The following is a 15684-nucleotide window of genomic DNA, read 5'->3' on the forward strand; positions in this document are numbered from 1 at the left end:
GGAACTGTATGTTATGCAAAAACTAACATTCATACGTAGACTACAAGAGGATAAGTTCTATAAAAGTGGGAAAAGTGGGATCTCTTCTTTCAGCCTAGCGATAATGTAAGAGGATTTCAATGAATGTATCCTGTAATATGAAAAATGCTGCCTTGAGTGATTGGCTGGTGGCAGTGGCTCATAGGGTAGAGTGGCCATTTGGGAATCTTTCCAGTTTGATCCCTGGACCCTGGCTCCTCCTGGCTTAGTGTTGAAGTGCCCTTGACCAAGCCACTGAACCCGACAGTGTACACATTCTGCATGTAGACTTGAACAGTACTCCAAACAACACAAAAAGCTCCTCATCACACCCTCCCATTGCCTAGTAGGCCTAGGTAACTGATTCTAATCTCACCAGCTGGCTCTGATACTTTACAGACGGTCAGAGTTGATGCTCATTAACTAACATTTCCATATTCATGTTTTAAACTTAATTCAAATGAAAGATCAGGCCTTCTTCAGGCATGATGGAATAAGGTCAGTAGACCGAAAGCTTGCAAAATAAATGATGATTGTGCACAGATCTGAGTGTGCGGAGCTTCCCTTTTTATCCCTTTTTCACTTCTTTTTTTACAAACTTCAAATGAAAGAGACCCCTTGGTTGTACATCTGTACAGCCTGTAAATAAGCAAAGGGAAACAAAAGGGCTGCGCTGTTTGTGAAACAAGCTTTTAGATTATCTGAAACCCTTTACTTGTACTTTTTGTGGTAAAAGGGCTCAAACTTTCTTCTTTGCTACCTTGATCTCCTTACCCCCCCCCCCCCTCCTCTTCCCTTTCTTGTTTTCCTTGGAAAAAATGATACGATGGGAACTTTGCACAAAAACAAATTCCACCCACTTTTTTACTTGAAACTCTGTGATGTGACACTATAGTTGATTCTGAATGAACGAGAATTCATCCCTGTATAAACATGATTATTACCGCTTTTGTTACACGTAGATGCATGTTGAATACTGACTAGACTAGAGTAATAGACCTGTGTGTTGAATACTGACTAGACCAGAGTAATAAACAAGCCGCAACCATTGCATCTTGTAACAAATTCCTCCGCCATTGTTCAGACGCTTGGGCAACCCGGCTTTTCATTAAGAGCATTGTGTGCTCTGAGTGTTCCCAGAGCTGGAGAGCACCCTGGGTGAGTGTATTACAGAATGCACCCTTACGTAAAGTATGATGTGTTGTTATGAGCAGGACATCAAATACCACTCTACACACAAGTCAATGAAATTATAACATTTGCCAGTTCACACCTGACTCTCTGTCAGAAATAGTTAATCTTTCACTCAACTGTGTGTGTGCTGAGGAAGGCCCATCAGGCCGAAAACGTATCCGTTGTCCGTCAGAGGTAAATAAACCATGTGAAAAGGACATTTCTTGCGTGCTGGCCATTTCTTTATTCCCATTTGTACTATTGAACCTCACACCTATAAGACCATTCACCTAATGTGGAGTGCTGTGGACTTTGTTTTCGCAATTCTTTTCTCGCAGTTCTGTCTCTCTAAACGTCCCTGTAAAAGAAATGAAGAGAAACTGACTCAAATATACATTGTTAAAGACCATAATAGATATGGATGACTTCACAGAGAGAAGATTAAGGCCCAACACCATGTGCTTAGTAGTAGTTAAGATTAAGATAATACAATGCTTTGTCAAAGCAAGAAACCTTACAAACGAGACACTGCTGTCATGTGATCGCATAGGTTATCTTATCAATGTCCTCTGTATTGACAAGGAAATAGACTTCTGCAATTTCTGGATTTTTGTTTTTACATCTTGCTGGTTCACTTCTGAACCAGCAAATGCATCCTAAATGTCATTAAGATAACTTCTTTGAAATGAGCAAAAACTAAAATTATTGTTGCAGAGAAAGCCCTCAAGCCTCACAGAGTGTGTGGAGAGAGCAGATTGAGCTTGAATGACTGTATCATTTGTATGCTCAGCAGCACAGTGCAGGGACACTCTCAGTCCTTTCTTGCACTTGGACCCAGTTATTCATTTTGTTCCAATTCAAGCCCCTTTACAAAGGCTGTCTACACAGCAGTCCCTTGTAACTCCGCCATGGCCCCTTGGTACTGCAGTCAGCAAGTGGGTTCTCTGGCCCAGCATGATGATGGCTCTGCACTGGGTAAATTTTTTCACCAAGTCTGAATATGATAAATGACTACAGATAACACAACTGTCAGCTGAAAGAACCAGAGAGAAAGAGGGTAATTCCTTCAGCAGAGTTTTTGGTCATGATCTGCATATCCAGCATCTGTGCATTATGCCCAAACATAGCAGCCAGCCAACACACCTGCACACTCCTTCACACCCTTATGCATGCATTGCATACTACATACACGCGTGCGCATACATATAGGCCTACACATTACACACTCATACAAATACACAGCTGCAGGAGTGTACGTGCTGCTGAACTAATGCAGATCCAATGCAGCCACAAATCATTACCCTGTTGTTATATGCTGCAATAGACTGATGACTTGAATTATATATCTGCAAACAGAAGCTGGTGATTTAAAATGGCCGTTGACATTGTGGTTATGTAGGTGGTATATTTATTTAGAGGGTTTTTGTCCACAACTTTTAAAATAAGGCACATGACTGCTGTCAACAGCTGCACAGCTAGCGCCTAATTAATCATTGCCCAAATCACCATAATGACAGGCAAAGGCTGACACTGGATTCTGGGCCTATACAACAGCAATATGCTGCTGGACTCCATGTACTGTACACAGTATGTATCAATGTCATTGGCTTACCTGTGTCAAAGTGGGAACTGAAGGCAAAACTGGGATTGAAAAATGCTGAAGACATGACAATCACATGTAGGGTGAAGACCATCCTCTTCGTTGTGTCAGAGATGGGGTGCAGCGTACAGCAATAGCCCCAGTACAAAAAAGGTCAAGAGGGGGGGAGGAATCTTTGCTGTGTGGGGCATTTATGATGACTGTACCCTTGTAGTGCGCAGCATTCTATTCCATCACACACCTTGAGTCCGAAAATTCACCTCCATGCTCAGCTAAAGCGGATTCTGACTGATGCTGCTGACATGCGTTTCCATTTCGCTTTGGTATTATTAGACCCCATTAATTTACTTGTTTGACAATAACACAACGGTATCCTTGGTGGTTCACTGACGCGCTGGCTGTATGTATTTCGACTAAAAAGAGCACTTGGTGTCACGGTGAAACTGACTGTACCTTACAGCGTTCCCCTTCCTAAAACGACTGCACCAAGCATTTGGCAATCTTCCAGATGCATTCCTCCTTTCGACACCAGCACTGTCTTCTTCTCATAGCAACGTAACAGTAACATGCAGATATTCTTGACTCCTTTTTCCCCCGTTTAATATGTCGTGACTGAATCTGTCTGCGTTGTGTGTTTGCCTTTGGACACTGATTGTGCCAAAAGACAAAGAAGCGACATCTTGTGAAGGTATCCTGCAGGAATCTGTCCTTTAATTCTGAATCTGTCCGCCGAGGAGGAGAAGGGGGAGGGGGAGAGGGAGAGAGAGAGCGCGAGAGAGAGAGAGAGAGAGAGAGAGAGAGAGAGAGAGAGAGAGAGAGGGGGGGGGGGGGGGGTAACTAGAGGGAGGAAGGGGGTGTGTTGCACAGAAAATACCTGTCACTATACACGTGTGAATTAAAATGATACGTCTTATGTGGTCCTCCTGCCTATTAAAATAGCAAATATGTTGTAGTCTGGATCATTTTGACGCATCTGATCTATTAGCAGTGAAATAAAAGATGCCATAAATTTTGCTCTGCAGGTCCAGAGCTGTGTTGTTATCGGCGGTACTCTTAGTATTAACCAAACGCTCTTCTTTATCTGTAGCCTACTCTGTAGCCTAAATTATTCTACCTTATATGACACTTAAGTGCAACGTTCCAATTAAGACCCGTGATTATTTATACATTTGCACTTACTTCACATAGTTTTGCAGTTGACTGCATAAACACTCCTTTCTGACTCCTTTTCTGGTTTTATCATCATAGCAGATTTTGTATTGACCTGTACTTTCGTTTGAACTCCATTCTACATTCTCCAAACTGTGAATACAATTTCCAATCAATCAATCAATCAATCAATCAATCAATCAGGCGCTACAGTATAGGCCTATGGCTTATCCTCATGCTCTTCTTAGGATGTATGTCTAGACGAGGCTACATTTTCTTGGTTGGATTCCTTCAATTCCACTCCGAGAGTTTAAATGGAGGAAGACAATAATTGGATTTGTATAGATTTGTAGTGTGTTTTGTGTTGGATTTTAAAAATATACCGGTAAGGTATACAATGCATGCAATTATGCTGCTGATTCTTCACAGACTGCAATTGTTGCAACTGCACACCAGAGGGCAACATTGGATTAGTGTGACTCGGTGTGAAATGAAAACCCACACTTTCAGATTTCTGGAATGACCAGATAAAACCAGCATGAACTGCACATACTGTACACTCTCAGTCAGAATCTGTACAGCTAGCTAGGAACCATAATACAATACAAAATCACACCCATGTGAAGTGAGGGGCAATCTTATCAGAATTTGTGTCCTCACCTTTGTCTTCAATGTTTGTGTTACGCACTGTTTGTCCATTGTCCATTCATTGTCAATGGGATTTAATGTTTGTGTAGGACAAAGTTTGTGTTCACCAAAAGCTAGACATAGGAGGGGCTCAAAAACTTAACATGACTACATATATGAATACATCTTGGAGAAAGTAAGTTTGATGGTTTTGATTTGAGTATATTTGCATGAAATCATGAAAAATGGATGGCCTGAATTGGTTAATATGCAACCATCTGAATGGAAATATGCTACAGTTTCATTAATAAAGATTGTAGGAAGAATATTTGATACATTTGACTTGAGAATTCTACATAAAATCTAAAAAAATATATGGTATATGGGCATTTCAGATGGGAGCTAATATCTAACATGCATTATTCATAAATCAAATACGTTACACATATACACTTCCATGGATAAACACTGTAGTATTTTTGCATGAAAAAAATAAAAAAAAACTACTTTGGGTGTGTTTCGGGCCTCTTGAATAGGTGGCCCAAGCTACAAGAATAACTTGTATTAAAGGTTAGAATTGAGCATATTTGTCTTATTAGCCAGGGATCCTTTTAAGCTTTTATTATTTTCATGTTCACCCCCATTGCTCCTGAACTAGCCATAGGGGTGAACATGGTTTCTACAGTATACCCAAGACTTCTAAGATTGGGGCGCACATCTGAGTTAGAAGCTTTGCTTACATTTTTATCCCACAATTTTTGTAGTTAGGGGCCTCTGACATAATTCTGACGTCTGCATAGACTCCATATTTGGGCATGCCCGACAAAGAACTCCATATATGGGCATAAAAGGGACACAGACATAATATCTGGGTGGGGCATTCATTTACAATTTGCATCGATCCAATCATCCAAGTGTGATTTTTCAGTGTTGAGCTGATGTTGCAGAGGAGATCCTTTTTTTTTTCATATAACATATAACAAATAAACACAACAGTACATGATAGGCTGCAGGCATATGGCATGTGTATAAATTCAATACGAATATATTGTGTGTGTCTATGGGTGTAAGCACACTTGGGATTCCATGCGCAGCCAAAAGCCGCTCATTGCGGGCGTCTCTTCCGGGTTTTTAGACAGCTGGTGGATGGAAATTAAGCTCCACCCACGTGGCAGAATGCCACGTCGGCCAGATTCCCGGAAAAGCTTGCCCCCGTGGCATTCTGACACGTGGGTGGAGCTTAATTTCCATCCACCAGCTGTCTAAAAACCCGGAAGAGACGCCGGCCACGAGTGGCTTTTGGCATCTTCGTGACGCTCAGGTGTGTCTGCGCTGTATGTGTCTTACCGTAATTCACTTATTGTCCTCGGTTGCTTTGGCCACTGCTGCTGCTTGAGCTTTAAGTGTCTCTTCTCTCTGCTCCAGAAAGACTTTGTATTCATCAGCCGGCAGGTCGTTGACGACTTTGATGCCCAGCGAGCGGGCGGAGCCTATAATGCACTTGACGACGTACTCCATGGAGGCGTTACGATTTTTGAAGCACTCGTCCTGAGATTTGACTTGGGCGATCTCGTACACCGACCTTACCGACACCATCCCAGCCACCTCGTGACCTGTCCTTGCTGCACCTTTGGCGATGCCTGCTGCTTGCTTGAGGAAGTAAGAGACCGTGGGCAGGCCGATCTTCAGCTCATAGGTTCTGTCAGGCTTCACGTGGATCCTGATTGGAAGAGGAATTCCTTCCATAAGGTCCTTGGTCTTCTCATTGAAGTCCTTGCAAAACTGGCTAGTAGGAATCCCTTTCTGTCCCAGGATTGGTCCAAGTGGTGGGCCTGGCCTGGCTTGTCCAGAACTCACTATGGCACGGATCACACCTCCAAGATCCACCTTCTTCATGGATTTTGCTGCTTTGGAGATCTTCGACATGTTTGGTATTTCTGTCTCTGAGAGAAAGATTGTGTACTGTGCAAGTGTCATAAAATCCCTTTCTCCGCCCCTGTTCATTTAATTGCACATTCACGCCGCAAACACCATAAGGGTGTATAGACAACTTGGATTTATGAACAGCCGCTGAGGAGATCCTACATTTATTTTTTAAACTGCTTTCAAAGTGTCAAAACACGTCCTGCTCAGGTTGCCACAATCTTTGATTCTTTGTGAAGAATGTCAACAGGACAGCAGGACAAGTTGGATTAGATACTTGTATCCATTCCATATTTGGAGTCTTTCAAAAGAAGACTTGCCAGGAGAGAATATATGCAGCAAGTGCTCTGACATCACTAGATGTGGTACGTTGTTCTGATTGGTCAGCGCTGTGACATCACAGTGATTCATGTGCTTAGCTTATTTACCAGCTGGTCTCTTATCTTTTTCCACAGCCAGCCACTGTATACTGTCCATTATATACAGTAGACTTAAGGTGCTATATGGATTAAGGTGAAAAGAGACAGCACTTTTGTGTCAGCCTTAAGTGTGTGAGGTAGAGAAAAAGAAAGAGTCAAGCACCTTGTCCGTGGGTGGTTCAAGGAAGAGCTATAAAGTCCAAGTCAACTAGTCCCTGATATAATCCACAGTAGGTTCCGGAAGAGCAAAATGAAGGTCTATGGCCAGCTACTGACATGGCCTGTCATCAGGTTGCTGAGCAAGACTCATGCCTTGCTCGGCGTTCTGATGACAGACTCATGAAAACCATACAAAAAACCATACCTATATTATATTGTTTATAGTATAAACAATATAATATAGGTATGGTTTTTCCCACTCAATTCATAATTAACGTTCCAATTTTGGAGGTCTGGCTCATGGACTCAACTGGTTCTGAACTGAACCGGTTCCCAACCAATGGAAAAGGGGCCATAATACATTTAATGACCAGCAGTTATCAGCTTTAAAAAAATTGCGAAGTGAGGGGGGCTCTTAGCCTCTTATCATCATACATTGATTCATCACCTTCCAGCAAATCACTTTTGGTGTCCTCACTTTTCTGTCCTCACTTTGTATCTTCACAGCCAATCAAATCATCGTTATGTGGTATAGGAGCATATGGGCATATAGGAAGGCCACTCAAAAAACGAATTTATAGTAACCAGTCCATACCCGTGGATATGACATACCAAATCCCATGCCCCCCGCCCCCCCTCTCTCTCTCTTGGCTCCCTCTGCCCTTCTGTTTCTCTCCCCCTTCTATCTGCCACTTATATATAACGGGTGTCCCATGTGGCACAATGACTTTATACACTCTCAGTCAGTGAAGCATCACCATGCACACCCTCCACACCACTCTATTCGCACCTGCCATGGCTTCCTCTCCTTATTTATAGTCCATGTAAATGAAGAGGTTAACTCTCTGCTCTCAGTACTAGGAGGAACTGAGCCTGGGTGGAGACACATCTGCAGATAGATGTAGACAAGCTCCAGTCGCGACCCATAGAGAACCGCTGCATTAGTTGCATTTGACGAAGCCACAGAGTTGTTCCAGGAAACTGATATACTCCTGATGCCCAGTAGCAGTGCTAACTATAAGCCCAACCAGTTCACCAGCAGCAAACGTAACATTGTGGTCATACAGGGCCCAGTCCAGGGTTGATAATATTCAAAGCGGGCGGGCTGTACTGTTGAGTATATAGCTGTTCTCCTTCCAGTCAGAATCTCCCTCTCATTCAGTATAGTAATCATTTCGTCTTTTAAACCAGTTTAGAGTTGATCATGTATGTACTACCAGGCAACGAGAGGTGTTATTTAATTCCGTACATTAAGTGTAATTTACAATTACACAAGCAAATTTTCTTTTTATGGTAAATATCTCTGATATAACTTAAAACAGCATCATCTCATATTATTATGAGATGAGATTGCCCACCCCTGACTCTGTGACTGATTGGCTGAGATAATGACCAACCCCTTTCTACTAAATTCATAAAAGTTCAAACTTTCATTATCTTGGAAAGTGAGGTAATTCTCTTTACATTCTGACAACATGCTGGGAATCATCTGCATCCTCATCACTGCTCCAGCATGTAAGAGTTGCTAGAAAATACTGTATCTATTGGAAATATTATATTCATTTTGAAATGTTTTAAAATATATTATCTAACATGAAAGAGTAATAGTAGAAAAGAAACATTGATGGAAACATTATGTTTGTTTCTTTATAAAATGTTCCTTTAATGTATTTTACTTTTACAGATGTCAGTTGCCACAAACAAGTTACCCAGACTCCATCAGTACTGACTGTGAATGAACAACAGACTGCAGAATGTGGCTGTGATATCTCCAGAGATGATATTTGGCATGTTTTCTGGTATAAACAGGTTCCAGGAGGAGCACCTCAGTATGTTTTACGGTTTTACCACAGTCACAGCTCGCCCGATGAATATGGCTCTGGTTTCTCTTCTGACCGTTTCACATCTAACTCCAAATGTAATACAGATTATCGTTTGATCATTAATAATGTAGAGCAGTCAGACTCAGCAGTTTATTACTGTTGCACATTCGACAAACTTGTTAATGAGTACGTATCACAGTGGTTTACACCATGACTAAAACCTCCTCACTATTAAACACTTCAGCTTTTTGGAGTTCTTCTGACAGTCACATTGTTTGTTGTCACTTTCCTTATTTAAAATGTAAACATTCTTAAAAATAAATATGAAACTCATTGTAACACATTGTATTCCATATGATCCATCCATGTCCATCCCATTCAGTGTAGTGTAGTTGTCTGACTCTGACAGAAACCTTTATAGTCTCATGTGTTTTTCTGTGCTTGTTGATAGATGTTGAAGGAGTGACGGTGTTGAACCAGAAGCCTGCTGCAGAAGGAGTGACAGAAGTCCACACAATGACAAGAGGTCATTATGGACTACAATGATGGAAGATATGATGAACATGATGTCTGCTGATAGAAACATGCTCCTGCTGCTGTTCCAGGTTCCACAACTCTCTCTGGAGAATGATTCTCATTACTTGATCAATATAAGTTATTACAGAGAAAGTGGGAGACTATGTTGTGTATTACTGTCGGATATTAGATCATTCTGCTGATGAAGTTTATCTGAGTGATTCACTCAATGACAACAAATCCACCGAGGCTAGTGTCAATGTCACGGACCTTAATAAGGGACTCCATCCAATCAGCATCAAACTGATTATAACCACCACCATCATTGTGAATGTGATGATCATGTTACAGCAACATCCAGGAGGAATCCAGTGGATTTGAATCCATGTGAATTTCAAACGTAGACCACAAACGGACATGATGTTAAAAACACAGTGTTGCAGTGTCATCGCATCAGCGTGAATAGGAAGTGTCAGTGCTGCTCCTCTAGTCTATGCAGTGAGAGTGAGGAGGGTTTTTGTACAGCCATGTACACAAACTGAATCACTGTGGTATTCGGACAAGGAACCAAGCTGATTGTGACTGGTGAGTACAATGTTATATAGGCTACTTTCTTTCTTTTTTTTTTAAGATATTTATTTCCTTTATTGATAGATGACAGGAAAAGGGGAGAGAGATGGGGGGTGGGGGTGGGGAGACATGCGGCAAAGGTCATCAGGATCGGGACTCAAACCCGTGACACGCCGTCAGGCTGGATTACCAGCCCAAAATATGGGCTTCTTTTAGCTCGTTTATGTAGCCTACTACACAAACACACTGATCAACATGGTTTCACATGGATTGAAATCTGAATTAAGAATTTTAATTCTTTTCTCCATTAACAATATTATTTAATTTTTTTATAAATATTTGAATTGGTTACTTTAACATGCAATTGCAGTATATTTGGTTACATGGTATCACGATAGTTGTTTCATTTAATTATACAAATCACATTTTATATACAGTATGTGCTCATACAAATAATAGTATTCATTTATTTTCATTACATTTTACCTTTTTATAGTATTTAAACATATGTGGAGGAAAAATATATATGAGATTATGCTATTCGAAGTTTGAAGAAGGCCCATGAGTTGAAATGTGTTGCACGAGTTGAGTCAGTGCTCTATAGACATTTTGTTCTGTATCGTTTGTGAGGTCTTATATATATATTTTGTGCATCCTCCAATTACATTCTGTCATGTTTTTCCCCCCCATAATTATTACCATTGCAGAATAGTTAATACATGCATTGTCTTTGACTCTTTGTATCAAAGGAAATAGTTTTTGATGATTTGTGGTTATTTCTAAATTGCTTGATGTGGGAAACTTTTTCAACATTTTGTAATTCTCCGCATGTCCACTCCCCACTTCATTTTCATTTTTCTTCATCGATTTTGCATTGTATATTGTGTGATGTAACTCGTCTTACAGTATGATTGCTGAATAAGTGTTGAATGAATACTTGTTTTCTTTCAGACTCTACCCTCCCTCCTCCAGTGGTGACCATCTATCCTCCATCCAAAGATGAGCTCCAGCCCAACAAAGCCACTCTGGTGTGTGTGGCCAGAACCATGTCTACAAGCTTTGCAGAGGTTAGCTGGACAGCAAATGGTAACACAGTGAACACTGGAGTCTCAACCAGCACTGCTGTTCAGCAACCAGACAACACTTTCCAAATCAGCAGTTCTCTGGACATGGAGACATCTGACTGGGACAAAGACAAAGTCTACACGTGTAAGGTGTCTGTGGGCTCAAATGCTTCTGAGAAAATGATCCAGAAGTCAGCATGTGACACTGAGGAATAGCACAACGATACATCCTCTCTCTTTTTTTGCTTCTTTTTGCTATCGGTGCATTAAGCCTACAAGTTTCAACAAAGCAGATATTTTTGTAAAACATATTTCTTACAAATATGTACAATAATTGGAAATTATATGATTCTCAACTTCTATAGTGCATTGCTTTATTTTTCTATGAGCAGTATTGTTTGGCCATTGTTTCAATAAAAAGCATTTCAAGTCAAAATATGTTTATTACTATATAGCCTATTGTTGTCCTTCGAGACTTTAGAACAGTTATTGGCAGTTAATATTTGGGTTACATTAAGCTGCACACAAATTCATTCACAATTATTGAATAAACACATAGGCCTACTGTACCATGCAGTCAACAGTTACAATGTGGAATATTGATATGAGTTGGAAAACTAAATCTTAACATCAACTTACAAATAATAATATTTACAATCAGGTTTTTTTTAATCTAATGGAATGAAGGTATTATATTTTAAAAACATGAATAGTAATATGCAATTTAGCACACAAGAGATAGGGCCTACGTTGAGAAATGCTGCCGCTTTGTGGTAGAAAAGGGTCTTTGCACAAGCATCCCGATTGTGTCTGGATTGTGTCTGGATTTGCACAAATAAACATTTCAACTAAAGTGAAATATTTATATTTCAACTAAAGTGAAATATTTATATTTCCACATTATTTACATTCAAACTGACGTAACTTCTCAAGATTTTGCAAACTTATAGTACAATACATTCAACGTTATTATTGCTCCCAACAATAGGCTAACAGATTGTTACAGTCCTATTGGTCTAAGTGAGACTACAGTCCTATGGTCTGTGTGGAACTCTCCTCCCCCTTGTACTGGGGACCATTTGTCCTCTTGCTGGAGCCCTCCTCTGTGCCCGTAGTGGTGACCTCTGGGCTACCTGGGGGGGGAACCTCTCCACGGGTCGCCGAGGGGCGGCCAACGCAGGGCGTGGGGGGAGTTTACCGGCCTGGAGGTCGTCAACAAATGCTTCCACTCTGTCAAATTTGTTGGTGAGAGTACCAAGCTCCTCCTTCAGAGAGTTGAACTGCTTGTAGAGATCACTCAGTGCGTCTGACAGAGGTGGGATTCTGAGAGACAAAAACAGGGGTGGTTGAGAACATCAGCATCAGAATGAAGACACTGCAGGCCTCTGGTATTCTAATATCCAGAGAGTGCTGAAATGGTACCCTATGATCATGCAATTTATCTACCATGTCTACCTACAGTATATACACTCTGCATGCACCAAATTAGTATATAATCAATCAAAGTGAAAGTAACAGGTTATATTATGCAATACTGTCTGTAGATCACATTTGAAAAAGTGTCAAAACTGCAAACAGCTTTCCTAACACAAGATATAAAATGGAACAGCATGTTATAATGTGCACAAAACAAATTGAAAGGCAACGATACAAATAACTATAAATTCAAGAAGTATTAGTGTGAAAGTTATCAGACCTACTTGCTCCCAAACAAACATGCTCTATCAATAGTTACGACCATTGTTATACTTCCTGGATTTTTGGCACAATGACCGAGAAGAAGGCTATAAATTATGAGCTATTGGCTCTGTGGACTTGATCCTTGGAATGGCTCATTGACTCTGAGTAACAACCTTTGTTGCTCACTAGCACACTAGGCTGGAACAAATCCAGCTTCCCTCTGCATCTGTTTCCAGGGTGAAGTCATCAACACACAAACATCTTGCATGTCTTGTACGCACCGCTAAAGCTCATCGGTCACATGAATGGACATGACTGGTCAGTGGTCATGTGTAATGCTGTGCAGGTTATGTTGATCTTACATTTGTGTTGTGAGCCAGTTATTTTCCCCTCACACATTCTCTCTGTCTCTCTCTGTCTCTCTCTCTCTCTCCCCTCTTTATATATTGTTCTTCTCGTCTCTTCTCTTCTCTTACAACAACATCTCTCAACGCAGCTCTGTTGCAAACCGGGTTGAACTGTTTGTCTGTCTCTTTATTTTTTTGTATAGAGATATTTGTCTTTTACGGTTGCAGTTTATTGGGCCAAAGCCCAAGTTAAATTTCCCACTTATATTTCAGCTTGACCTTGAACTCCGGTTTTGACCATTACTGTAAATCTGTCTGTGCAACTGGTACAAATCAGAGAGTGCCACCTACCTGCTATACTCTGGCAGGACTGAAGCAGGGTTGTTGACAAGAAGGTCTTTCACTTGAGTCATGATTGCATATTTCCAGTTGTCCAGTACCTGGGTGAGGTTGGAGCAAGTCTTGTGTTCTGGCAGAGGTGAATATCACAATTAAATCATCAGTGTTCATTTAACTCAGCAGAGTGTACAGATGGAACCAAATGGACCCATAAGTATGTTATTGTGTATATTCAGTCGGGGCCCGACAATGAGTTTCCAGCCCTACATTCGGGTCTATCATACTGTGATATACCTAAGCCAGTCACAATTATTACATAATCGTCTAATCGCAATTATTTGAGATAATCGCAATTATTTTATCATAACCGTTATGTTGGAAAATGTTCATGAAAAAGCTGAAATAGCAGATCTACAAAGCTGACATAGCAGATCTACAAGCATTAAATGTGTAATTGTGACAGCCCTAGTTATACTGTACAAAGCTTTTCCAGATTAATTTAAAAATGTAAAAAAGAGCTTTGACCTGACCTTCATGATCCCAAGCTGAGGTGTCCTGTTTCCATTTCTGAGCTCCACAAATTGACACAATACATAGCAGGGCTGCAACCCCTTTCATCTCCATCTTCCTCACCTAAGGATGACAAATGTGTGTGTGTGTGTGTGTGTGTGTGTGTGTGTGTGTGTGTGTGTGTGTGTGTGTGTGTGTGTGTGTGTGTGTGTGTGTGTGTGTGTGTGTGTGTGTGTGTGTGCGCGTATGCGTGTGCGCGTGTGTGTGCGTGCATGGATGGATGGATGGATGGATAGATAGTGGAAATGCACAACATCAATCAGTCAATCAATCAATTAACCAGTGCTACCATATGTTCTTGTTCTATCCACCTACCTGTGAGGTGGTGCCGTGGGGCTATATTCCATGCAGTCAGAGCAGCAGAATAACGTCAGTGTAATGATCCTGTAACAGTTGGACTCAGAGAAAACATGACCTGGGCAGCATTCTTATAACCACCTCCCCAAGCTCCCAAAAGCCTCTTCCCTCCTCCAGCTCCCACCCACTTCGGCGACCACCTCCTTTCTGTCAACTGCACGTAAGCACACGACCGCGTGCACGTGCATTCGCACATGCATGCACGGATTGCACGCACATGCATATGCATGTCAAGTACATTGGCAGATGTGCACATCTGGATGCACATCTGTGCACATGTGTGACAGTGTGCTTAACCCATTTTGAGCGGGAACCCCTTTTGGTGTTAGCACTATGTTATGCTTTAGCTATTGAAAAATAGCAGATCTACAAGCTCATAGCTTAGGACAGACCTACAAGCTCGTAGCGCACCACTCGGTGGCGCGCTACGAGCTTGTAGGTCTGTCATTTTATTTTAATCGAAGAACGCCTGAAATGGAAACATAGCTGAAAACCGTCAGGATAGAAGACATTTTTTAGAATCTGATCTCAGGTCAGAATGAAAACTGTCAGGATGTAGATGACATTTTTTTAATCTGATCTCAGGTCAGAATGGGTTAAGTTGACCACGTACACCCGGCCTGCCATTTTGCTCATACGTCACGTTTTCCATTCTCCAAGTAGCATGACGTATAACGGAAACAATACCTTATATATAACTCAATACTGGCTATCGCCTCGTCAATGGAAAAATATACGGGAAATATACTGAAGCATGTACTGTATTATCTGGTACTATGACAAATGAGTTTTTACCACAGTGGTAAAGGAAATTCCTTACCTATCCTCCACATGTCTGCGACTGCTGTCGGCGGTGAATATTGAAGGGCACCATTAAAGGTGTTTTATGCCTAGTTGTGTGCAGTGTCACACACTGAAAATAGCCAATCTACATGCTCACAATGCGTCCCAGAACGGCACGTTGTGGTTTTTAGATCTCCTTTGGAGCACATCTACCATCAAGTACAAATCTGGCATTATGCATTGTCAATGCAGCCGAGGAAAGGCTCTAGTCCAGCGGAGGTGTTTGATGTAGTGTAGCACTATAAGATGTGGGCTCCAGAACAGCATTCCTACTGTCTACTGTAATCGTCTGCTCAACATCTGTGCTTTACCAGCGCCTGCCAACCCCGGTCCATTCAAGTGTCAGCAGGGTGATCAGCACCATCACATCCAAGACTTTGGCTGGACTGGACTGGAGAGCCACATCTACACAATAAACTCTGCTTCATTAACCACGTGAACTATCCCGAAAATTCAGTAAAAATAGCAGATCTACAACTGAACTTGTAGATCGGCTATTTTTGAGCA

At 41.4% G+C, this 15684-nt stretch overlaps 4 protein-coding genes across 7 annotated transcripts in view; 1 reads left to right on the plus strand and 3 right to left on the minus strand.

The window, feature by feature from the left end:
- The window catches only part of LOC308324305 (serine/threonine-protein kinase LMTK1-like), a 47903-nt gene extending 44503 nt beyond the window's left edge, over window positions 1-3400 (minus strand). For all 3 annotated transcript variants that reach the window (XM_080776317.1, XM_080776316.1, XM_080776318.1), the window contains exon 1: window positions 2804-3400. In XM_080776317.1, the coding sequence (XP_080632443.1) occupies window positions 2804-2885 (82 nt within the window). In that variant the 5' untranslated portion in view covers window positions 2886-3400. The remainder of the gene's footprint in view (window positions 1-2803) is intronic.
- A 2520-nt stretch (window positions 3401-5920) lies between these two features.
- LOC308323377 (large ribosomal subunit protein uL11m-like) lies at window positions 5921-6493 on the minus strand (the record flags this gene model as incomplete). The annotated part of the gene is made up of 1 exon (XM_080775105.1): window positions 5921-6493. The coding sequence occupies one exon, from the start codon at window positions 6491-6493 to the stop codon at window positions 5921-5923; it is 573 nt and encodes a 190-aa protein (XP_080631231.1).
- Window positions 6494-8533: 2040 nt separating this feature from the next.
- Window positions 8534-11900, plus strand: LOC308323791 (immunoglobulin lambda-1 light chain-like). Its single transcript, XM_080775615.1, has 4 exons — window positions 8534-8583; window positions 8753-9077; window positions 9955-9992; window positions 10929-11900. Exons 1-4 carry the CDS (start codon window positions 8544-8546, stop codon window positions 11255-11257), a joined length of 732 nt encoding a protein of 243 aa, XP_080631741.1. The 5' UTR covers window positions 8534-8543; the 3' UTR covers window positions 11258-11900.
- Window positions 11465-14446, minus strand: LOC308323792 (uncharacterized protein). 2 transcript variants are annotated; one of them, XR_013964847.1, is made up of 5 exons: window positions 14293-14446; window positions 13938-14040; window positions 13420-13537; window positions 11883-12364; window positions 11465-11851 (listed from the first exon to the last, which is right to left on the minus strand). XR_013964847.1 is itself a non-coding variant. In XM_080775616.1 (4 exons), the coding sequence occupies exons 2-4, from the start codon at window positions 14029-14031 to the stop codon at window positions 12076-12078; spliced, it is 501 nt and encodes a 166-aa protein (XP_080631742.1). In that variant the 5' UTR covers window positions 14032-14040; window positions 14293-14446; the 3' UTR covers window positions 11465-12075. The 2 variants fall into 2 exon arrangements, 1 of the variants encoding a protein (XP_080631742.1); XM_080775616.1 differs by having other exon boundaries at window positions 11465-12364.
- Between the last annotated feature and the right edge of the window lie 1238 nt (window positions 14447-15684).

The sequence above is a fragment of the Protomyctophum bolini genome (assembly GCF_963924005.1).
Source record: "Protomyctophum bolini genome assembly, chromosome: 11".
In the NCBI taxonomy this organism is placed as follows: domain Eukaryota; kingdom Metazoa; phylum Chordata; class Actinopteri; order Myctophiformes; family Myctophidae; genus Protomyctophum; species Protomyctophum bolini.

What these genes read in the sequence shown, in the direction of transcription:
- LOC308323791 (XM_080775615.1), top strand. Translation starts at nt 8,544, where the DNA reads ATGCTGGGAATCATCTGCATCCTCATCACTGCTCCAGCAT. An exon ending in CCTCATCACTGCTCCAGCAT is followed by an intron (nt 8,584 to 8,752) that starts GTAAGAGTTGCT and finishes TTACTTTTACAG; the next exon opens with ATGTCAGTTGCCACAAACAA. An exon ending in TTCGACAAACTTGTTAATGA is followed by an intron (nt 9,078 to 9,954) that starts GTACGTATCACA and finishes AAACTGAATCAC; the next exon opens with TGTGGTATTCGGACAAGGAA.
- LOC308323792 (XM_080775616.1), bottom strand. Translation starts at nt 14,031, where the DNA reads ATGGAGATGAAAGGGGTTGCAGCCCTGCTATGTATTGTGTCAATTTGT. An exon ending in CTCAGCTTGGGATCATGAAG is followed by an intron (nt 13,538 to 13,937) that starts GTCAGGTCAAAG and finishes CACCTCTGCCAG; the next exon opens with AACACAAGACTTGCTCCAAC. An exon ending in GTCCTGCCAGAGTATAGCAG is followed by an intron (nt 12,365 to 13,419) that starts GTAGGTGGCACT and finishes TTTGTCTCTCAG; the next exon opens with AATCCCACCTCTGTCAGACG.